Source organism: Rhea pennata, chromosome 16 (genome assembly GCF_028389875.1).
Source record: "Rhea pennata isolate bPtePen1 chromosome 16, bPtePen1.pri, whole genome shotgun sequence".
Lineage (NCBI taxonomy): Eukaryota > Metazoa > Chordata > Aves > Rheiformes > Rheidae > Rhea > Rhea pennata.
In genome coordinates, this window is record NC_084678.1 from 1,206,017 (window position 1) to 1,230,866 (window position 24,850).

Genomic DNA, 24,850 nt, shown 5'->3' on the forward strand with positions numbered 1-24,850 from the left:
TCAGCCAGGCACATCCTCATAGCAGGGCCACAGGAGCTGCTGCAAGAGGGACATGTGCCCAGGGCTCTTCTGCAGCCGCTCCCACCGGCCAACACTACGGCCGTGGATCCAATGGAGCCGAGCACCTCATGCCTGCCTGGATCCTATTCAGGGCCTGATTCTGAGAGTGAGGGTTGATTGCTGCCCTTGTGTCTAATCGCTGGACTGGATGCCTTGCATGGCAATTTCCTACAGGAGTAATGGAGGCAGCATTAGGAAATGCTGCCAGCTCCACTCCTGGCAGAGGTGGAAACAAGCTGCCTTCATAACCTCAAATTCAGCCTGCTACCAGGGCAGGTCTGCACACTGGACATGAGGCCAAGCTGGGGGCTCTGGGAGAGCAGCTCACTTGCCTGTCCACATGATGGGATGACCACCCGGCCTGCCTTGCCCACAAGGCTACAAGGATCAGGCAATAAACCTGCTTTTGGAGAACAGAGAGGGGTAAGAGCAGTAGAGTAGTGCTGAGACTAAGCCTGCAGTTTGCCTTCCCACTTCCCAGGAACAACAGGATCCTTCCCAGTACCCAGAGCTGTCTTTACATATGCCTCACTCTTCCCTTCCTTGCCTGCAGCTCCTCTCCTCGCCACTCCACCTCCAGCCCATGCAAAATCCTCTGCTTTGCCTGCCTCCCGACAGTCCCTCCCATGTCATACCCAGGCCAGAGCCCTGCACAGCCCCGTGCATTCTCCCCCACTCCTTGACAGCAGCCTCCCTTCTCTCTGCTTACAGTCTTCTCCAGCCCTCCTCAAGGCCTTGAGGAGCCCTTCCCTCACTCTCCTGGCACCGTGGGCTTGATCTGTCCATCCGCATCTGCTCTGGCTCACAGGCCCACGGAGCGGGGGCTGCACTTCCCTTGGGTGCGAAATGCCAAGCTCAAGGAATACCAGAAGTGACAGTGCCACACAGCTCGCCTGTGGACTCCCCGCCTCTGTGGCCACAGCAGCTCCTGCCTGCCCCACCGAGAGCAAGGCAACCAGTTCTCATCCTGCTGAGCTGCCTCTGTCAGCCTGGCATCGGGGTTTTGCTGCCCATCATTTTCTTTTCACTGCCAGCCCGCACTAAAGGCGACTTGGGGACTAACAGGACTTGGGTGGAAACAACCTCCTGTTCTGTCAAATCGCTCAGGATTCAGTGTCCTAGTTTCCTGGAGACCATCTGAATCTGTCAATGACAAAGCCAAGCTGACAACAGCCTCGTGCCGAGGGCTGCTCCTTGGACACGGCTGCCCAGATGCAGGCACTGCAGGCCTGGCTTCTCCAGGATCGGGCGGTCAATGAGCTTTGCGCAAAGCAGAGCTCCAGCAAAGATCAAGTAAAGGAGACTGACCCCACTTGGGCAGGGCACTGCCCGGACTGGGAAAGATCCAGCCATGGTCCTCCCTCTGAACAAGTGTCCTGTGGGTAGCCACAGCAGGAGACAGAGGGGCAGAGGGATCTAGCAGAGATCTCAGCAAGGCACTGAGAAGCTGTTCCTGGCAACCATTTCCAGGAAAGTTTCCTCAAGTAATTCCAACAAACTGTTATTTTCCAACTGAAAAAAAAAAAAAAAAGTTTTTTTAAAAATTCCCAGCTGGCTCCTGTACTAATCTCATTTACTGCAGAAATACGTGCATTCTATGGATTATTTACAACACAGGAAGAGGGTCCACCTCCAGTCAACAGGCCTGCTTTGTACAGAACTCTCCAAAAACATTTATTCTTACCAGTCCAAGAGAGTAAATCAAACAATGCTGGTACTGCAAACACCTGCTCTGTTATCTGCACATTTTCCCAATTATAAAGCTTTCCTAAGAAAGCAGCCTGTTAATTAAAAGGATAAGAAATTACTGGAGGCAGTGGTGCTCTGTTATGCATTACAAGAGAGTCCTCAGGCCTTCGAAGAACTGCAGCTCTTTTATGAGTCTAATGTAGCTGGAGGTAGAGACTCCTGCTTCCCCAGAGCCTGGGGGAGCGAGCAAGGGAGCAGAACACCTGGTTCTCCTCCTGCCACCATCGCTGCTGGCCTTGGCCACAGACACAGCATCGCAGCCTGCAAGGAAGGGACAGGTCCTACAGCCCACAAGAGGAATAGCAGAAAGCAAGAGCTCCGCCATCCTCCCACAACAGATCAGCTGATGGAAGACACTCCCACCACGCAGTCAGCCTTTGGGGCTGCTTGAAGTGTGCAGGGACCCCGCCCTCACTTGCACAGAAAGTCCCATGGTCAGGTTAAAGTCACACACATCCTCCGCCTAGGCCCCAGAATAGGCATGACAGGCCCTTCAGCATACAGCATGTTGCTGTCCTTGTGAGATACTTCACAAAAGGCCTTTGGCTCCCCAGCACACTCAGCACAAACGCCAGGCCAAGGAGTGGCCAAGACTCTTCCATTCTCTCCAGGACAGGGCGCCACTGGCTTGGGGTCTTGCAGGGTCTCATCCCAGAACACCACCTGCTTGTGTGGTCTCTGCACGGCCAGAGAGCACATGCCAGCCTTCACACCTTGAAGACCAGCCTTCGGCATGAGGCACGCACACACTCTGCACGTGCCGCTCCCTCTGCTCTAATGTGGTGGCCCAGGAGCAGCTCTCTACAGCCATAGCACGCCTGAAGTTCCTGTGAGCCCAATACCCCACCCACACCATGCAAGGGGACAAGATCACATCATCACCCACCTGCTTTTCTTGGGTCTTGCTCTGGGGGCAGGCTCAGAGCTGCTCTTCTTGTCTTTAGGCTCCTTGGGGGTTTTGGGTTCCCGGGGTTTCCGGGGCTTCTTGGTCACCTCCTTCTGCTTGGGCTCCTTCGGCTTCTTGGGCTCCTTGGCCTTTTTAGGCTCTTTTGGTTCTTTAGGCTCTCTCCTCCTCTTTGGTTTCACCTCCTTCTCCACAGCTGCTTTTTCTCCCCCTTCCTGTTCTCCCACCTCCTTTTTCTTCCGTTTCTTCTTCACTCCTGTGCCCCCACCCCCACTGTCCTGCATCCCGTTCTGGGTTGCTGTCCGCTTCTGGGGAGCCCCGTCAGGCTCCTCTTCTGGGCACTGGCACTGACTGTCCACGTCCGTAGCTGTCACCTGATGGGGCACCTCATCCTCCTTCTCATTGCTGGCAAAGAGGTCCTGCGCCTTGCACTCCCAGGTATCCGAGGCATCCGACATTGGGGAGCGGCTCAGCACTTTAAAGCTCGGCGGCTGCAGAGAGAACAGAAAGGCGGCATGTGAGGCAAGTGCCGCATATAGAAATAGCAGGCATTTGTAATGAAGCTGCCGGCCTACAGTCCCAGCAAGGCCATAAATGTCTGGGTACTGTGCTCTGCAAGGTTTCTATCCCTGAATATACAAGGTCTATCACTAAGGCCTAATGACCATCACGTGCAGAACCTCACACAGGTCAAGTGCCAGGACCTCCCTACCCTGCCTGATCACAGAATCACAGAATGGCTGAAGTTGGAAGGGACCTCTGGAGATCATCTAGTCCAAACCGCCTGTTCAAGCAGGGTCACCTAAAGCACACTGCACAGGATTGTGTCCAGGTGGATTTTGAATATTTACAGGATAATCTCTCTGGGCAACCTGTTCCAGTGCTCAGTCATCCTCACAGTAAAAAAAAAATTTCCCTTAGATTCACACACAACTTCCTATGTTTCAGTATGTGCTCACTGCCTCTCATCCTGTCAGTGGCCACCACTGGAAAGAGCCTGGCCTCTTCTTCTAACACCCTCCTTTAGATAGTCATACACACTGGTAAGATTCCCCTCCCCCACCCTGAGTTTTCTCTCCTCCAGGCTGAAAGTCCCAGCTCTCTCAGCCTTTCCTCATATGACAGACTCTCCAGTCCTCTAATAATCTTAGTAGCCCTTCACTGGACTCGCTCCAGTAGCTCCGTGTCTCTCAAAGGTGAAGTTGATGGAGGCTGGCAAATGGGCAGTTACCCAGCAGGGAAGGTTAGAATGAGGCCTTCTGGTTTCCCACACCACCAGCCCTATGCAGTTTGAGGGAGGAGGCCTCTGGCCTCTCTCTTCCTCCCCCCAGCACAGCTCTGGCTTTGATCTCGTGCTCCAGCACCTTCCTCTGCTGAGACTCAGAGCTGCTGAATGACCCGCATGCTCAGGCCATCTTCTGCCTGTTGCTCAGAGCCAGAGATTGTCCCAGTAGGACAGGGAGAGAGGGTATTAAACCTGCCTTGTAGCCTCCTGCTTGAAGAAGGCAACATGAAGTAGGTCCCATAAAGGCCTGGGGCAGGCAGGAGGCAGCCTGCTTGGAGCAGAGCTCAGGGCTCAAATGCAGGGCACCTTTCCCTGGGAGCTGCTCTGGTGCCCTGGACTCTCTCCAGCCCATGACAACAGATCTGCTCTTCTTGATCCTGCTCTTTGTTCGCTTCCTGCAAATTTTCCAGTGCTAAAAACTGAAAGGAATTCAGCTGCCTCCCCCACATGCTCCGCCACAGCAGGCCCAAACAGAAAACAGCACTAAACACCCAGCTCTACTGAAGAGGCAGAAGGAGCGTCTGCGATAAGAGGCCCAGGCTTGTCAACAGCAACTTCCAGCTCCTCATGAGGAGCCTGCGACAGTGGGGCTGGCAAAGCTCCCGCAGACACTGGGGCCACAAAGCAGACCAACGCTCTCCTGAGAAAGGGAGCAGCGCATGGCGTTTCAGAACTGGGACAGGATATGCGACCAGAAACATCCCTCAAAGCAGCTGCCAGAAACAGAGAGAGCAAGGGCTGTGCAAAAGGCCAGGCAGAAACATGGCTGTTCACAGCAAGGCTGATACGTCGGGCTCCACTTCAGCTACTCTACTCGTTAGATCCCATTCCCAGAGCCTGCTAGTGCAGGGAGCACTTCTCCATGCCTACGCTTTCAGCCAAGCCATTGCCTCTTCGAGAGCTGGTCACTGGAAAGGTGGGGATTTGGCGGCTGTCACATGAAACATGCCACAAGCCTCTGCCAGGCCTGCCCCACCATGCAGGGACTTCTGCTCTGGAGGAAAGGCTACTCCAGATGATACAGCGGACCCTCTGCCTCCTAGGAGAGAAATCAGAGATCCCTCTTCTTCAGAGCTGCCAGGCCAACACTCTTGCCAGCAGGTCCAAAACTAGCTGGTGAAAACTAACATGTTTTTCACAGGTAACAGCTTTTCATCATTCACAAAACATCAACATGCCCCATTTTCCCCCAAAGGCTGATCCCTCCAAATATCACAGAAGCTGCTTCTTTGAAATGCACAGCCCAACCCAACCATGCCACCTTTCCTGCAAGCGCGGCTGTCAAGAGCCATAGGGGTCACTGTGTTTCACTGGGGCAGTGGCAGTTACCCCTGGCATGCTGCGTCCGGTCTCCACACGGGGTGCCCCATGCCAGGAACCATGAGAGCTATTTCCCTTCACCAGCCACTTCCTTGATGCTAAGGTTGTGACATGTCCTGAAGCAACCTTCAACAGCCAGGAACGATGATCTGACCTTGTGCAGTCCCAACATCATTCAGTTCTTTAGATATTCCAGAGCAGCATGATAGTATGTAAATATTTACATCCTAAGGCCTGAGAGCTGGAGTCCATTCATGGTGGTCCAAGTGAAGGGTACTCTGTACACTCTGATTTCTAATTCAGATAAGAGAGAAGCAGTTAATGAAAGAGACTGCAAGAAGGAAAAGATTCCAGAAGTTCCTGGAGCCACTCATGAGCTGGGCTCCCTGTACACGTGGCATCGTTTGGGCAGGCTGTACTACAGTGTTTCTGTCTGTACGTGGCACTCTCCAGCACAATACCTTGGCCCCCACAGCCAGTTTGCTCAGGTGACTCAGGACAGACCACTGTAGTCACCCTAACACATGGACAAACAGTCGAAACACACTTGAGCAACTACAACGAACCTACTTTGTGCAGGCAGAAAAACAGCACTACAGATGTTGTCTCCAAGCCAACAGGCTGAGTAACAGGATCAGCCCCAGCCCCAGCCTTTTTATTCCTCAGATCTTCCAAGCTGCTCAAGTTAGGGATCAGTTGGAACAATTTACTGGATTAGCTACAAAGCTTACAGAGCCCCAAGAGGCTCGATCTCCTTTTGCTTCTGCGCTGAATAGCAGCCAAGTGCAGATACCAGACATAAAGCAAATCTTCAGCATCCTAGCACAGCAGGAGGGTGATCTACTATTTCCCAGTCATGGCTTGTAGCCCTGAGTCTCAGAAGAGGCTGCTAGCTTGCAGATAGACCTCCCAAAGAGCAATGGATCTGGACACTGCAAATTTGGTGCTGTTCTGCAGCAGGAGATGTCATCTGCCCTTCTAGAGAGGAGTTCCTCTGCTCACCCATAGCAGAAGAGCAGGAGTTGTGCCAAGCATCTGGAGTAGCTCAGTCTGACAGTTGGTGGGCTGGGGGAGCTGAGCCATGATTGCTAAGTGTAGAAATGTGGGTCTCTCTTGTTGCATGCATCAGATCTTCCCAGAAAACAAACACTTCTTGTTGCCCTGACTGAACAGTTGGAGACTTGCACCAGTTGTACACACAGCTGTTGGCTGCAGGGCTTCTTCCATGCTAGACTGCATCGCGCAAGCACTGACCATTGAGCAGAAGTTGTGGAGAAGAGGGTACCCGCTCCAGGCCAGGGAGAACCCAAGTACAACCCAGGACAGCAAATGCCCTCAGTCCCACAGGCCCTAGCAAACAGGAGCACTGTAGGCAAAGCTGGAAAGGACATGGCTGCTGTGGCTGGACATGCCAATGCCGTTATCTGGACAGGACAGGGAATGGGGCCAACACTCACTTGAGAGTGCCCAAACTAACTCAGGATTTTCACTGCCACATACTGGCCAGCTGGACCAAAACTCTCCTCCAACCCCTGTCTGCTAGCTGGATCCTGACCCAGACTATAAAGCCCACACAGGCCCTGATCCCAAACTCAGCTGAGTCAAGAAGTCTGTAAACCTCAGGGGCCAGGTGTCCACATGGAGTAGTAACCACGCAAACACGTAAGCCCTGGCATACCCGCTGCCAGGCACGAGCCTCAGGCCATACCACATGAGGCGGGTTGGAAAGGAAGCAGTCAGGAGAGCAGGCCTGAAACTGTGACCTACTTTGTGGGGTTTGAATCGTATTTACATTACGGTTCTTAGGCGAACCCGAAAGGGCATTTCTGTGACTGCTTATAAAGGCACGCAGACCCCGCAATACCAGGGGAAGTGTTAACTTCACCATGGGACCCCCTGTGAGCACCTGGACATCCAAGCCTGCCTCGACAGGTCTGCAAAGCCTAGTTTTGGTACCAGTCTGCAGCACTTGCCTCCAACAGGAATAGTCATAAGCTTCTGGCACAGGCCCTGCTACTAAAGCGTGGTCAGACATCGGCATGTGGGACTGAGCAGCTTGCGGCCACAGCTTGCACAGGCAGCAGCAGAACAGAGGGGCAAGACTTCCCCGGTAGGTATCTCCAGATACCTATTGGGCAAGGTACCGCCAGTCTCAGCAAGCCTTCTGCACCCAAGGCTGTCTAGCTCCTTTTGAGGGGAAAAGGCTTCATGTCATGCTCCTGCGTGACCATGGCAAGCTCCTGCCATCCACACAGGACTGCACAGCCCTGTGCTAATTTGCAGTCAGAGTCTGGCACACTGGTGTGAGCCAGCGAACAGGATTTTCCTACTTCCCTTTGCAGATGTTCAGTTTATCCTGACTTCTCTTCAGCAGAAGTTGACAGGAAAAGCCTGTGAATGCATTATCTGTGCTTCCACATGGCTTCAAAGCACACTTGCAGCTCGCCTGCCAGCACTTGGCCAAAGCCCAGCTAGTCCCCTGCAGCAGGTGAGAGCACACTGTCACTGTGCAGCTGGCTCTGAAGTATCATCTGCTGTCCCAGCACAGGAGGGAACAACCATCGCTGCTTCCGCACAGTGAGGAGTTGAACGATCTGTGCAATAAGAAGGACAGAGCACCTGACGGAGCTCCTGCAGCCTCCAGCCTTTGGCAGGGAGGCCCAGGATACATGTCTCCATGGGCGATCAGGCTGCTCACTGCTTTGCCATGGCCACTGGCCACAATGCCTGTCTCGCAGCAACAGCCAGGAATGACATACAACCATATTCAGACTCTCTTCACAGGAGGAGAAATATATTCATCTTCAGGAGCCTGAACCAGGCAAATGGGAGCCCTAGAACATTTGTGACAGAAGCCAGGTGGTGCCAGCTATTACCGAGGAAGCCACAGCTCTGTCATGGGCAAACTAAGCTCAGCCTGGTTAAAAAGCAGCAGCCCTGGATCAGCAATAGGCCCATCTAGGCCAGTGCTCTGACTCTAAGGTGGCCAGGCACAGGACATGCAGAGTGCTCTGCCTCCAATTCTGATCAGGCAAACTGTGGCTTTGGAGTTCAAGAGGCAAGATTGAATCTGGACCACTGTGGCCCATAGCTAGGTGAAACCACCTGTAACCCTAGGCTCCACACCACCTGATAGTACTGAGCACTACATATTGATTAGGTGCTGGAAAGAAAGCACTTAAGTTGTTTAATCCTGTCATCCTTCTACGTGGCTTTGAGTTGTCAAGGTGTGAGTACAAAGAACGATCTCCTTGTTACCTTCTCAGTCCTGTCCAGTTTTGCCATTCTCCATCACGCAAGCTCTTTGCCTAGCTAACCACAGGTGGCAAGTCATCCTCTCCTTGAATGCAGGCTGTTTCATCTCTCAGATCATCTGTCTTATCCTTCTCTGTCCCTCTTCTAACTCAATCAGTTTTGAGGTAGTAAGGGGAATGTGTATGCTATCAAAGTTGTGGTGGACTATGTAGCAGCAGGAGGGTTTCTGCTTTCTTCCCTCTCCCTTTCCTAATCACTGAATACCTTTCTGAGACAGCTCCCAGGGCAGATGTTTGCCAAACCCTCTTTCCAGCGTTTTACAGTCTGTTCCAGGAGGGGGGCAGCCTCCAGTGAATGTACAAGGCTGGTTCGCCCATATGCATTACTTGGCATATCTAACAATTTTCCTTCAAATCTTTAGACTTGGTTTTCATTTCAGCATCTCAGATCACCTCAAACAGTAGGCACTTTCTGCCTGCCTTCCCAGACGAGCCTAACTGCACCAACACCTGCAGGAACCAGCAGGTAACCTTCCCCCACTCTGCACTGTAAAAGCTGATGAATTTTTTCCTGTGCTTTGGTTCCTATTTTTTAAGCAGTCATTAATTCACAAGAAGTCCTCTTACCAGAAGATTACTTATCCTCTTCAAAAGCATTTGGTGAAAAACTTTCTCAAGAGTTGCTTCAAAGTCTGTGTGAACTGTATTAGCCCCAACCAGTCTTTCCCACACGATTTGACTATCTTTAAAGCTCACAGCAGATTGCGAGGCAGGACTTTGCTTTACAAAAGCCACATTGACTATTCACCGCTGTAGTCTTCTCACTGTTAAATATACTAATTCAAGTGTTCATTGTAATTCCTAACAATTTATCCAATACACGAGGAAACTTACTGGCCTTTTAATTTCCCAGAAGACCCCAAAACCCTTTTTGAAGCTTTGCATCTCATTTGCTACATCCTCCCTTCCACAGCCAATGATCTGATGGGTGACAACACTATCAGCAAATCCCAACATCGCATCAGGCTCCTTTACAATTCTAGAGCAAATACTACCCTAATCCTGGTGACTTGTGTCACTTTGCTCAAAAACGCCTTTACTAAACCTTTTAATTTAAGAGCAACCCTCAGATGCTTCTGCAATCAAGGATGGCTACGATGGGTTAGAAACGTTCCTGTCTGCATGACAGAGTTTTTCTGCCAGTGCCCCAGCTGTACAAGCACTCAACACCTTAATTACTTATTTACTGAATAGCTCTTCCTCCAGGTTTTTTAGTCTTCAGAGATTTGAAAAAGAATTTATTACTGAATCTCATACCTTTAGCAAGTGGTTCCTAAAAATCCTTTTAGTGCTCTTCAGTTACGTCTAAACTCCGCGAGTGTGTTTTTTTTCCTCTTACTTTAACTCCTAAAATTAAAGTCAATCAAGAAAATACATCTTTTTATATGGAATAACCTCCTTTACATGTCTTATACATGTCTTTTTATATGCCTGACTAATCACACAAGCTTTTTTGCTTCTGGGTTGTTGGGGGGAGGGTTGAATTCCACTTTTTGGTGAGTGATACACATTTTCCCTGAATGTCTGACACAACATCCAAGCAGTCCCTGTAATCCCTGGGCACTTTTTAGGCTTAGAGTTGTTCCTTTGAATTGTCTCTCAACTGGCATTTTTTTGGTGAGGACTGTAATGACTTCACATTTTTGCAATACATTTTTACGTAACAATTGTACATTTTTTTTACTTCTGGAGGAATCCTCTGTAAGTTGTATTTCATAGAGGAAAGCAAGTCCCTCAGCAGCAGCTGGAGCTGAGTCTTGTCCCACGTGTCTAACTACTGTCAAAGAGAAGGTCGGGAGGGGGGGTTAAATCTCCCCAGAGAGCTGTAAAGGCTAAGAGAGAACACTTACAATTGCACAACCCCATTAGAGGGCAAACTCAAGGTTATGGTGGGCCTTAATGATGTATTTCCTTAATTTAATAAAATTGTTCTATTTTATTTGCACTTCCAGTTTGCCTCAACTTCCCCCTTTTCATTTGGGAGTTAGGAGAAAAGCCTTGGAGATAGGAGGCAAAGTGGCTGCTCCTACCCCTTGGATCCTTGGAGGGGTCTGAAGCAGCAAGGACAGCCAGGCACACACAGAGATGTCAAGAAGCAAAGCGGACCCAGTAGGATCTTGCAGCACCACCAGATCTTCCCTTCAACCCCTTCCAGGTTTGCAGAAACACAGGGGCACATGCTAGAAACAGCAGAGTTCTGCTGAGCAGGTATCTCAGTAGAACTCAGTGGCTGCCTGCCCGGGGCACGCAGGATTCACTGAGGCAGAAGCCAGAGTGGGACAGAGAGCCTGGGATGACAATCCCAAGGAGCAAGCAGGTAAGAAGGAGAACACAGAAATCTCGGCCCAAGCACCTTGGAGGGTGCAGCAGAAGGTCAGGCTTGGCTGGAAGGAGTAGAAAAGCCTGCGCTGCCCGCACAGTCAGAGAGCAGGGGGGAACTGTCACGCAGCCCAGAGGACGTCTCTGGCCACGGTCACATTATCTTCTCTGCCTCCTGGGGTCCTGGGCTCCCAAGCCCTCGTCTGAGGAGTCTGGCATCACCTTTTGGCCAGGAAAGATGGCATTCATCACAAGGTGTAACCACTCCTCATGTAATACCAGGAAAGGTAGCAACGTCTCCCCCGCATCCCAACGACAGCAGTCACAGACCAACAGGAAAGCGACCATGAACCGGGAGTACTGGGGAGGAAGCGGATGTTACACCAGCGGCGATGGGAATAGCTACTTCCCTTGTCTGCCAGCATCGCTCCTACTCCTTACCCAAGCCCCACAAGTTCCAGGAGAGTTTGGGGGAGGGAAGGGGAGAGGAGCAACGGCCTCCATTTCTGCCCCACTCTGCACCTCCAGGCCCTGTTCCAAGCCCTTGAAGCTTTCCTCCCTGGAAAAGCAGAGCGTTTGCAGCAGAGCAGAAACTTTGCCCTCAGCCTCAGTGTGTGCCGCACAACATGCCATCCTGTACACAGCAGCACTTTTCAGTAGGGTGGAAATGCTAGCATCAGGCAAACCCCTTTCAGCATAGATCAGAGCCTTCCTGAAGTTCTCCAGGAGAAGCAGGATGCCTCTGTGGGAGCCCTGCATTTGTGGCTAGGACATGGTACCAGCCAGCTCAACTCCCACCAATCTGCCCTGCACATGGGGAGGATGCCCAGCGCCCCAGCTGCTAGATTTCTGTCCACAGCACTGATTGAACCCACCAGCAAAGCTACCATCATGCTGGCAGGCCAGTCTTCACAGTGAGAGCATCTTGAGATGTGCACGATCGCTCAGCTCTGCCCGTCGGAGGTGGCTGTGCTGGGAGCCACCGGCCTCGTCCATCAATATGACTAGTTGCAGAGCACCATGATGGAAGTGGAAAATGCAGCTTTTTCCATACTCAGCATTTTAACAGGCTGTTCACTCACCCTCTCTAGCAGCTGCAATCCCCACTAGCAGCGTGCACAGCATAGGCTGTTGTGTTCTAGTCACAGGGTGTCCAAACCCCTTGTTTCCAGCTCTTAATACAATGCAGTAGAAGCTAAAAATACACAAGTGCCACCCTCCGTTATGTCTCTGTGCAGGCGCTGCAGTCACCATGGGATGTGCGTGACGGAGGTGGGGCCTGGCTCCATTCCCAAGACACTTCGCCAAGATGCAGCCCTCGCAGCAACTACAGCGGAGAAGCACCGTCCTGTGAGCGACCCAGCCCCAGCAGCACAGGCAATGGGCACACGCGCACCCCCTGCCCCAGCCCAGGGCACAGCAGGAGGGGCAGAGCGAAGGCTGCTCCCTCCCAAGTTAGTCCTCTCTGGCAACAAGGGAAGGAAGGCAGGGAAACACAGAAATGGGAGGGCCTGGGGCAGAAGCCTGTGCAGGAACTCGTGTATGTGTTTGCTCCTGTGCACACAGCTCTGCCTTGCAAACTGAGTGGTGAGCGAATGCACTCCTGCCTGCAGGAAACCCACCCCGCACTGCAACGGCCCAAGAGAGAAAGGAGCACCATTTTCTTAAGCCATGGCCTTGGAATCAATTGCACTTTGCCCAGGAGACCATGTAGAGAGCCACAAGTGTCTTCAGGGTGAGCAGGGAGCTCCCAGGAGCATGCCTCTAGATGAGCTGGTAAGTAGTCCTGGCTCAGGGTGGATGAGCAACGCATGCCTCTGCAGCTCACTACTCTGCTCCTATGGCCTCCCCCTCCCCTTTGAGACTTAACACCTGAGCTGCTGCTCCTTACCAGACTTGGGTGCAAGCAGGACACCCTCAGCAGAACAGAAAAGAGTCCAAGGTATGCCAGGAGCCCATGGACATGGCTTTGGATACAGCCACAAGGGCCCTTGTGCCGGGAAGCCACAGCTCCCCTTGCAATAGTTTCCGCTGCTGTTCAGAACGGCTCTGTGCCAGCCCTTGGTGAGCTCTAGTAACACCCCTTGCCAGGGCTTGCAGCAAATGAGACATCAAAGCTCATGTTTCATTAAAACACCCATAAAATCCAGGAAAAGCCTTCATTTTATACAGCAAGCGCTTCGAGCAAAGGCAAACAGAGCCTCCCTCAGATGCGCAGCAGGACACAAAGCTCCCAGAGGAGGGGTTCACCCTGCCCCACGTGTTCCCAGCCCAAAGGGTACACAGCAGCAGTCCCAGGCCTGTCCCCCGCTGCCTTCTCACACTGCCAGCCACACAGCGCAGAGGATCGTGCCATTCCCAGCGCTTCCAAGCTCAAGCTTAAAAAGCACAGGAGCCCTCCGGGAGAAAGCAGGAGCTAATGAATCACACTGCTTCCAATCCCCTCCCACTCCTGCAGCCCAGAAATGCTGCTCTGCTCTTAAAATCTGTGTGGCAGGGAGGGGGCACTTCCATATCTGTAAAATAAGGAGATTTACAAGCACTGTGGGACAACTAGATTTATTTTAGTTCGATATTTCTCAGGTTATTCAACAAGTCAGAGCTTGGCAGAAATAAACAAGAGGAGACCCCTTAGTGCCCAAGGAGGAACAGGATGGAGCCTTCTGTGCTCTGTGCCAGCAAAGAGAACCCAGGGAATGAACATGCCGTGGAAGCCACAGAACCTCTCAAAGAAAATCCACTGCTTGTCACTGCTCTCTCGGGGAGTAAGGCAAGTTCTCCCCCATCCCACCTCCGCTAGCAGACAAGGCGCCCTGGCACGAAGCCTTGTAAGTCACGAGGGAAGTGACAGGTTTCACAAATTAGTCACAGCTTAGTGACAAATCCACCAGATTTTCATGCATTACTGAGGAAAAAGAGTCATGCAAACATAGACCCTGACCACATTAATAACAGCCCCTCAGCTGTTGCACCAGTTGACAGTACCCTGAATGACAAACAGCCCCAATCCACCAAGGGTGGCTTTGCTGCAAGGGGCACTGATGCGGCACAGAGAAGAGCTCCTCCCAGGAGAGCCCACTGCAAGACCCCTGCTCCCTAACCTGGACTTTGCAATTCACTGGCAATGGTTGTAACATGGGCAGGACAAGGCATTTGCTCAGGGCAACCATGGAGGGGACCTGGGAGAGGAGAAAGCAAGTCCAGAACCATTCCCCAGAGGAAGGGTGCCAGCACTCTGCAGAGCCTTCACAGCTCCCTGCATACATGTAGGCCTGAGTATGCACTTACAGGCCGAAGACCAAGAGAGAGGTTCTGGAGATGAATGGCTAGCAGACACCAACACCTACAAAAATTTGCAGCCCTCAAGAGTCCTGCGAACCACACAAGCATGGCATCTTCTCCAGAGATGCTGCTCCACGAACTCTTGTAGGCAATGGCACTCCCTGGGTGCCACAAGGCGAGTCTGTGTACACACCATAGGCAGCTCCTGGGTTCAGGCATCTAGCCCCAGGGGGCTATGGAATGGCACCTCTGGATGGTTTTGCTAGCATCTCCAACACTGCCCATCAGGCTCTGGAGAGAGTATGGCAGGGAGCCACCAACCCCAGAGAAGTCCCAAATGGCCATCCCCTCCAACATTTCAAAATCTCCCTGGAAGCCCTGCTTGGCCAGGTCTTCTTCCAACCACTGAATCCACAGGGATATTTCTAACAACAGCTCAGACCTTCCAGGAGACTCTGTGACATGAACCTGTCCCAGCCCAAGCAGGTACTGCTGTCACACCTTACAGCCCGCAGGCACAGTCTTCTGCTCAGGCAGGCCAGGGAGCAGACAGCATCTGCACAGTAGCTGCTACAGGAAAAGAAAGGTCAGGCAGTAGCGTCTCCATCCTAGAAGCACTTCTAGGGACACACAAGGAAGAACAAGCCAGTCTCCCCTGTCAGATGCCAGCTAGACCTTCTGATGTGGACAACAGGCTCTGTGGTCCTCCTGGCTCTCACGCCCTGGAGCAGCACATACAGCCCCGCTGCCCAGCATGTCTCAGAGGGATGAGCAGGGCTGCCTAGCTGCCTTCCCACTGACTGCAAAGCTGGGATGTTCACCCAGGGCAGAAAATGGGCTGTAGCCCTGCAGCACCCTGTTGCCTCACTTTCAGACAAAATTTAAGGAAGTCTGCTCCAAACTAGAGAGGAGCTGGACCCGAGACCGCACCAGAGCCACAAAGACAAGAGGCTCAAACCTAACTAAGGATTCTCCAACACTGCTCCTGGTTCAGAGAGTTCAGGAGATAACAAATTCAATCCTTACCCCTGCCTCCCCACACTGGCATGAGTTTATCTTCTCCCAAGCCTCTATCTACAGGCATAGTTACACAAAACATTTTGGCAACTAAGACAACTAAAATCTCCAAATGCTGGGGGAGGATATTTTTGCTGTGTTTAAAACCATCATCATTTCAGCAATACCATTTACAGAGCAGTCAAAAATAGATGCATTAGTCCAATAGAGTGGTGGGAATTTCTTACCTGGGTTTCATTACCAGAGGGAAGGTACCACTCACCTTTGCCCAAAAGCGCTCCACTCTTCTTCAGGCCTTCTCCCCCTGCCCAGGCAGGAGTGATCCAGCAGCACTGGGAAGAAAGACCTGCTGTGCTCCCTTCCTCCTCAGCTTGAGACTGGCTCTGCCCATTTACAGTGTTCTTGGGACACTATTAAACTCATCATTTCTTACAATACTGGTTCACTGTACACACACCTTTCTATCTTCATAGCATTTTGCTTGCTGCAGGCCTGCAACAATAGGCAGCAACACGCTCATGTTTTCCAAATCCTTCCCTCCCTTCTTCCTCCCTGTTAACCTGCTATCACAAAGACATCTGCGCTGCCCTAAGCAGTGCAAAGACACTGCTTTAGAACAGGCTAGAAGAGGCACCAGCTCGTGCTCTCCAACAGATTTATCCCTTAACTAAGTGTTCTGTTTAATGATTTCCCATTAAAAGTGGCACAGACACAAATCAGCTCAGGGTAGACTGGTTTGTTTTATACCTCCAGCCATATTTCACCCCTGCAGGCAGAGAGAGTCTCCATACATGTAACACGTTTTTTCGCTTTATCGGAGGGCCAATGGTCAGGTTTTTTCCTGTGTATGCACTTAATACAAAGACTACTAGCTCATGAATCTCCTCTGGAAAAAGCAGGTAAGTCTAATCAGATGCAGCACTTCAGAGATGGCTGCTTGGTGGGATGGGTTTACTGTGGAGCAAGGGAAGATTCTTGGTGGGATGGGATTACTCTGGAGCAAGGGAAGATCCTTTGACCAAGCTCTTGCAGCCCCGCAGAAGTGCTCTTCCCCAACTTCTCTATTGCTGTTAGTCTCAGAGAACTATTATTAGCAGTAATCACGTTCAAAGGCTCTATTTTAATCCCCTTGTCATGAGATTCAAACAAGAACCAATACTGGTGACTTTGTGGGAAAAGAAGGGATGCTCTTACAAGGAAACAAGAGTAAATCAAGTGAATTACCGTTACTGAAGATAAAATCCACCTTGTTCAATTGCCCAGGCTGAGATTTATCTACTTCAAGCTGCAGTCAGGGTCACATTTCAACATACAAAGCTGAGGCCCTGACAGGAAATGCAAAGACCCCCTTTCCCACCACACATAAACTGCAGCCTTTCACACATAGGGCAAGATCCCAAAGCTTTGCCAATCGGGTTAGAAGAAAGAGAGAGGGTCACAAACCTGCTTTTCTTTTTTCTGTATTTTCATTATCATCAAATCTCGGATGAATGTTATTTCTGCAAGACACAACACAAAGAAAAAAAAATCACGGTAAAGAGACTGGTGAACTTGAGGTATTTAGATCTTCCACATCATCCCTCCAAGACGCTGAGCCAACCAACTTTGGGTCCCTCAGAGCAATTAAGCTGCAGGAATTAAATGCTCTCCATAAATGAGAGCCCACAGGTTGCCACAGAGTGGACATCCGCTCTGCTGAGCCACAAAAACGCCCTTACTGTATGCCTCCAAGCAGCATGGTGCTACTTGACCCCAGTCGGAGAAGACAAATTTCACACTCGCAGTCCCAGCATGAAGCAAAATACACAGGGCCAGTAGAGACACCCTCCAGAGCCTACATACCACAAAGGACACCACTGAGAGATGCACCAGATGTTGCCAATCCTGCAGCAGAAAAGGAAAGCAACAAACGCACCAGCCTCTGCCAATCAGCAGGAACAAAGAGAAGCATCAGGGAAGGGACGTTGGAGCAGCATGGCAGGGAAAGCCTGCTCCTGCAGAAGGAAGGTGAGGGATGCCCCTTCTGTGTGCTGCTCTGGTTGGGAAGGGGGTAGGAAACGCACCTTACTATGGTGTTCCTCTCCCTTGCAGAGACATGCATCAGTGGGGACAGCTCTGCAGCAAGCTCTGCTCACTCCTCCTGGGAAAGGAGTGCAAGAAACTTATTCTGGAGAAGTATTGCTGGAGACCTCTATCTTCACAGTGCCAGCCAGCTGCTGCCCATGCGCTACAACACAGTGTGGCACTGGTGAGGACCCCATGGACCTGCAGCTGTACAGCACCCAGAAATCTCGCTGGGGCAAAACCTGCCCCCACCATGCTCTCTACACCATGGGCTCAGCACCCTGCACAAAATGACTGTGTTCAGGCTTGGCCAGAAGTGCCTCTTGGCTGGACTCTTCTCAATGGCCACAGGTTCCCCACAGGCACCAGTAGAGTAACTGAAGGCAGAGACACGAGATCCAGAGTGGCCACCATGACGGTCACACACAACACTAAGATGGCACAGGCTGTTGAGCAGACACACGTGTGCCCAAGCCCAATCTCTCTGGGGACCAGGCGACAGCTGGAAACTGTCAGACGCACGAGAAACACAACCTCACTGCTTTCCCTTCTACTGGCGCTTCATCAGGAAAGCCCACGAGCAGCTCTGCCACGGCAGGGGGATCAGCAAAGGAGACGGTACCAACCCCAGGCTCCACAGGGATCGCTGCAGCTCCCCTTCACAGACGCCCTCACCAGCTGTGACAGTCAAGGGGACATGGGCAGCTTAGAGTCACGTGCCCTTCCTGAAGCAGCCTCAGCCACGATACACCCGGCAGAGCTGTCAGGTCTGGCCCAGAGATCGCTGCCCGAGGCAGCAGATGCTCGTCGGGGACGGAGGGGCTGCCCTCCGCAGTTGTCTGCTCCCTCAGTGCCAGCAATGGGAGCCAAAGAGTCCAGAAGTATTTGACAAGTGTTTTAGACACAAATCCCACAAACATCTGCCTCTAGTTTCCCTTCCATACCATGCGAACCCTATTCTAAGCAAACTGTCAACAAGGCAAGAGCCTTCCTTGCTACAGCAGCTGTCACACAAGCCTGGCACGAGGGTGCACTTTGTACTGCTCACAATCTGTGGGCAAACGGTGCTAAGCTGCTGTAGGCCCAGCGACCCGCTTACTGCCCCTTCATCACGGCTTCCCTCCCGGCATGGGCTGCCTTTTGTAATGTTCAGGGCATTACAAAAATCCAGAGACATTGCCCCCCATCTCTGACCCAGAGCTTCTCTTGGGGCGCCGCTCCCAAAGCAGGAGAGCCCAACAGGCCCTACAGATGGGCAACGCTCAGATCAACACAAGAGGGGTCAGATTCTGATCCACCCTGACCTCCATAGCTTTCGTCCCACCAAGGAGAAGCAGCAAAGGCTTCTGTGATCCCCACTGTCCAGCACCTGCCAGTCCAGTACGTCCCACACATCAGTGAAGCCTGGTGGCAGCAAGTCCAGGCACCCAGTGCCACCAGCTGTGTGAGCAAAATTTTGATAGCACCTGCAGACAGGATGATGCAAAACTTTCCCATGACTTATAAATAAGCCTGCCAGCCCCTTTCATTCTCTTGTGCAATGTGCCCCAGAAGGGCCCAGAGGACAACAAGCTGCGACTAGCAGGGAAAATGCTAGAAGCTTAAGTGGTGTTGCTCTCCCTCCAGGACCAGCCAGAAGTTTCAGAACAAACAACTGCTGCAGCTCAGAACAATCCTATTGGGCTCCAGCAGAGAGCATCCTGAAGGTTTACTCAGAGCCAAATACTACAAATATGGGCTTTGTTCAGCTTTCATGAAGACCTCTAGGCTGCAACCATGTAATACACGCAGGACACTCTAAGGTGCTCAGCTTACCCCTCCTTGCCAGTTGCACGTGAACAAGTGTCGGCCTTCACCCCATCAGGTCCAGCTCACGTCCAACAGGTCACTTGCATCCCCCAGCAGATCTAAGCTTCCAGTTGTATCATCTGTTGTGGAGAAAGCTAGCCCCAACATCCACCAGCTGCTCACAGTCCACCCCACAGTAATAGCACAGCGACTGCAGACTTCTCAAACCAAGCCCCTTTTGCTGCTCCTTATCCCTGGGAAGGCAGCTTCAGGCAAGAGAAGAGCCATGAGGCACCGTGAACTCCTCCTGTGAGTCTCAGGTGCTCAGGAGCTCATGCACACTCTTCCTCCTGAGCCTGAAGGCAGGGCTGGGCTCCTGCTCCCCAACTCAGTCCTTCATGCCCCAAGACTGCAGCCTCACAGTTCACATTGGCACTTCTCTTCTGCCTCTGCCCAGCAAGCTCTGCTAAGGACTCCAAGGCCCCAGATCCCTCTGGTTGAACATATTTTGAGGCTCTCCCACATCGCTGGCTAGACAGGCCTACAGCTTTGGTGCCTTTCAGGTCCCTCTTGCCTCCCAAGGCAGGAAGTTTCTCAGCTTTTCACTTGCAGATTTTCTTCTGGCATAGCCCAGAAGATAGATGCTGGGACCTCCAACCCCTGCAGGACACTAGCACTCTCTTCCTGCTCTTTATTTTCTTTTCATCATTAAAGTGCCTGTGATCACCTCCCTGCTGCTCAGCTTTGCTTCCCTTCCCCACCCACAGGCCCTGGCAAGCTGTGTGGTCTCCACCATCACCTCCTACCCTCAGAGGGCTGGAATCATAACTCTTAACCGAGTGACCTGCTTGTCATTTGGCAGACACAGAGGATGCTCCCCGGCTGCACCCAGGACAGAGCTCACACAAAGCAAAGGTAACCTTCAGTCCTACAGGTTCAGCCCTGACACCCCGACGTTATCACAGTAAGGTGCCTGCGTGTGGCTCCACCAGCCTCCTGTCAACCCAGCCATGGGGACAGTGCCAGGACAGACTCCAGCAGCACAGACTTCTCCAAGGCAGGAGGATATCAATACAGGAGAGTAGGACACTGGCAACTTCCAACTCTACCGTCCCAGGTGCCAGGGAGAAACAACCTCCCTCACCACTTCACACCAGGGCAGCTGCAGCCTTTTGGCCTAGCTTAGGGCAAGGCAAACAAACAGCCTAGAGAAAGGCTGCCAGGGTCTCTGTCACCTTCTGTCCATCCCAGTCCTGCTAGAGCCAGGTCAGCAGAGCTGAACGCTCAGGTGGTTGTGCTGTGACTGAAGAGATGACAGGGATGGAGAAAGGCTTGGACATTGTCTGCAAGAACATACTTCAGCACCAATTTGGGTCGGAAAAAAAAAAAGCCAAGACAAATACACTGCTCCCAGTTCCTTGCCACCAGGCTAGGTCAGGTGGAAAGTCTCTCCATCCCATACTCTGGCAGTCAGACTCCCTGGCTTACAAGACCTTGCTCCTACCTCCCAGCTCTAGGTTGTCAGAGAGGTGTTTTTGTAACAAAACGTACATTACAGATCAGACACACTTAGGAGCCTCCGTCCCAGCATGCTCACCATCCTCTCTATGGCTTCCTTCTAACACGCACAGGTGCCAGGAGCTGAACAATAAAGGCAGAAGGATCCCAGAAAGCCTTGTGTAGCAGCGAGCAAGCCGCCCACTGCACGGGCAACCCAGCAGCCCCTCTAGACCCAAGGAAAGGGCTGCTGGATCCTGCTGCTTCAGCCATGTCCATCCAGTCCCACAGTCCTGGCCTCTGCTCCCATCAGCTTCTGTCCCTCTGGCATCATCCCTGCCATCACTTCCCAAGCACCGAGTACTGCTGCCATCAGAGCCTTCTCCTCTGCCACTAGTACCAGAGAAAGCATCCAAGAGCCCTAGCCACTGGCCACTCGCTGTCACAGGTACAGGACAGACCAGTGCCCCCAAACACTCAGCACAGGCTGTGGCCAGCAAGGGACAGGCAGGAACGGAGCAGGTAGACCCTCCTCTCTTCCAGATGCCTACCAAAGAGTCAGTGGGAAAACACCTGCAACTTCTTCCTTTCTTGGCCTCTGCATACACTAGCCTGAAGATGCCAAGTCCTGCAAGGGCATTACCTGCTCCATTTGTGTCCTGTCACTGGCAGAGCGAGCAGAGCCGGGGTCAGGCCAGCCCTGAGACAGAGCAGACACAGGAAGAGTGGTCTCATGCTAGGGGTGGTCCCAAAGAAGAAGCAGGAAAGTCTGAGCTGACCAGAGCTACTTTGACAATCTGTGATTCTGGACATCAGGGAGCCTGGGACATTTTACACAGTGTCATCATTCATGACCCCTTGGAGCCAGCATATCCTGCCATCATGTGTCAGGGGACTAGCTGGAGAAAAGAAAGATTCATCACTGCATGATGCCACGGCCTGCTGTTTCCTCCTCTAGAGCATCCAGCCTGGGCTGGCCTCAGAGACAGGAGCCTGTTCTGCATCTCAGAGGCAAACACCACCTGCTACAGAGCACTCCCATGCTGGCATGTGGATATATATATATATATGTATGTATATATATATATATATATATTGAGAGCCCCATTTAACTAGTCATTTCCATGCTAATTAAGTATTTGCAGATTAAAGAGAGACACTAATCTCAAATGAGACAGCCCAATTTTCTAAATGAGCTTATGGTTTTCATATGGAGATCAACGTGTTCTCACTAGCACATCATGTAAGCCCTCCAGGCTGTTAAATTCAGCTTTATTGCCACTGTCACAAATGGGGAGTTTTTATTCTTCACTCTCGAGTTTTTATGCCTTTTTAACCCAACATAATTGATGTATGTTCCATACCAGTGCTGCCAGCCTGCAGCACCTGCAGGACCAAGCAATCACCAGTGCTCGGGGCTATCACAGCCCAGGCAAATGCTCCTTGGTGAAGTTGTAGTACTACCTCTTCTAAAAGTCCCTAGCAGTGTGCACCTCACACAAGCGGCGAGCGCACTAACATGTCATAGCTCCTGCGGTCACACCAAGCTTGCAGGCTGACCACGCACTCAGGAGCTGTCTGCTACAAGAGCAGCCCAACTCACTGCAGAACGGTCTCTACAAAGCCTCCACTGCTAGCAATGACGTTTTCAGTTACACAATTTGGGGCATATCAGGTTACTATCCTCCTCCTTTAGATTTATTTTTATTGTTCTGTAAGCATGAGACATTCCTGCACAAGACCGAATCCAAATCATGCCTGTGTTTCTTGTCACTCCTGCTCAGACACTCCCAAGAGTTGAAGTACACGCAAGAAACGTTATCAGAAATTCTACTTCCGTCACCATCCAAACTACCACCACCCTGAGACCGAGCAGGTACCACGCGCTCTTTCCCTTTTACCAGCAGTCTCGTGAGAGTGGCCGAACGCTGTTCTGCAGCTGGAGGATTTCTTCTTGCGGTTCAGAGGTTGAGGAATGCTAGCATGCAGCTCACACGCCCCGAGAATCCCGCGGGCATGCAAAGAGCCCTGCCAAGGAGCCCAGATAGCCTGTCCTGCCAGCACAAATATATACAAGCATTCTGTGAAAGCAATTACAGCTCCTCGCAGGGAGCAATCACCTATCTCATTTGTACACGCAGCTCCATCAGTGCATGTGTCCCTGCAGACTGGTTCACCTCTGTTTTCCCTTACAGCTCCCTTAGAAATGGTAGAATATATTCTCAAGTTGATCTTCAAGAGGAGGAGAAAAAAGAGGATTGAAAATGAGCTGGTAAAAAATGCAAAGAGGACTGAAGTGGCCCAGACTAATAAGCCTGTAAAGAAATAGTTCTTCTCTACAAAACTTACTCCACTTTGCAGGGCCATAGCAGAACTCTTAACACGCGTTTCAGAAACAGGCTAGCCAAGTTTAGGGGAAGAAGTTAACGCACGAAGGAGAAGGAATAAAGTTTTACAGCAGTAGCAGCACTAGGCCTAAAGCCATGCATGACTAGTCCATCTTGGACTAGATTACCCACGGTGCTCGCAGGGCACGCAGGCTGCAGCGTACGAAGTGCGTAGGCTTGGGCATGCTGCTCAGGTAGCACTGTAGCATGTTAACTCATTCAAGTTCACTCATTCAAGAGTCACAGGAAAACAACAGTCAGACTACAGCATCCAAGGAGAGATTGTGTGCTAGGACCACCCTTTGAGCACTGTAACAGCAACAGGGGAGGGTTTCTTGCAACCATGCAAGAAGCAGCCCCAGGGGCTGCCTAGCACAGAGCTATCTCAGATGGGCCACTGCCAAGGTTGCTTTTCAAGAGTCTATCTGATGGAAAGACAGACTGCCATCGCCTGTGTCCTGCTGCATGCCAGCAGGAGGGGAGTGTCTTGGCACAAGAGCCAAAGTGCCATTCCAAATTTCCCACCATGCAACACGTCTCCACCCCACAGCATCCAGTTCCTTGCTTGTTGAACACCTTGCACTGAAAATCTAGCTCTGAGCAAGTAAAATGCAAGCTTGTGCGCTCACCCTTCCGTGCAATGTGTGACTGCAGGCACAAATTAGGCAATACAAACCGAACATCAAGGACTTCATTTCTATGTGCTACAATAGCATTACACTAGGAAACATGCATTTCTTCTGCACCCAGACTGTGGAGAAAGCTGGAAGGACTAGCTCGTTCAACAGAGCCAGCCACACCAGCTCCTCAGGGTGCCTGCAAGATTGTTCTATTGCTGTTTTCTATTTCTATTACCCCACGAGGAGAGTGCCGCTGCAGGCTGGGTCTCCACACTCAGTCCAGTCACAGCTGCACTGCCCCATGGTTTCTCCATCATCCACATTGTGGCTCTTCTCACCTGGGAGCTACACCATAACCCAACCTCTGGCTGGGATGAGACAATCCTCCTGCCCTCAGTACTGCTTGGCCAGCAGAACTGTCACCTACTAGAGTGAGGTGTTCAGGGCACCCTCTACATAGCCTCCCACAGAGCAGGCAAAGATTTTACACCTAATAAGCCAGGCAGTACATCTTCTGGCTCCAGCAAAAGCTCTGAAGCTCAGGAATAAAGTTGTTAGTGCTCAGACAACACCCCAACAGGATCTTCAGGAAGACAAGTTCATATTGGCTGCAGTTCTCACCAAACACCCTCCTCAGTAATTTAAAAACACACACACACACACACACACACCAAAAAAAAAAAAAAAAAAGAAAAAGAAAAAAAAATTGCTGGTCAGCTGAGCCTCCAGCCCCAGCTTGGCTGGGGCACCACTCAAGATCAAAGCTCCTGCCGGGGCTGCCCATACGGCACACAGCGTGCCACTGCTCCTCCAGCCTCCTCTCCCAGCTCTCCCCTGTGCCAAGTGCCAGCAAGGGCCAGAGCCGACACGGGAAGCCAGGCTTTCGGCGGCTCTCTTGCTTCCCTCCTCCTATTATTTTAAAGCGGTATGATGCAAAGCCCTGCCGGCACAGTCCACGTGATAGCATCCCTGGCACAGCTCTGGTAACATCCTGAGCAGACGACTAAAAAGAGCAGGCAAGTTTTCACGCTGCAGAAACAGGAGGAACTCCCCACTCGACTGGATCCTAGCCCTTTCAGCAGCTCCTCTGCACGCCTGCAGCTGCGCTTTGAGGAAGGCCAGCCTGAAGCTAGAGAGGACCGAAGCTGAAAATAACGTGGCGTGAGCCCTTTTTGAACTCAACTCTCAGGAAAATCCAAGACAAAGCTCTGCTTGGGGGGTGATGAGCAATTCCACAGTGCATC

The 24,850-nt window shown here is 51.7% G+C and overlaps 1 protein-coding gene across 2 annotated transcripts in view; it reads right to left on the reverse strand.

The window, feature by feature from the left end:
• The window catches only part of CHD6 (chromodomain helicase DNA binding protein 6), a 101,735-nt gene that overhangs the window by 54,579 nt on the left and 22,306 nt on the right, over positions 1–24,850 (reverse strand). For both annotated transcript variants that reach the window (XM_062589606.1, XM_062589607.1), the window contains exons 2-3: positions 16,694–16,749; positions 2,696–3,204 (exon numbers count right to left, since the gene is read on the reverse strand). In XM_062589606.1, the coding sequence (XP_062445590.1) occupies positions 2,696–3,204; positions 16,694–16,726 (542 nt within the window). In that variant the 5' untranslated portion in view covers positions 16,727–16,749. The remainder of the gene's footprint in view (positions 1–2,695; positions 3,205–16,693; positions 16,750–24,850) is intronic.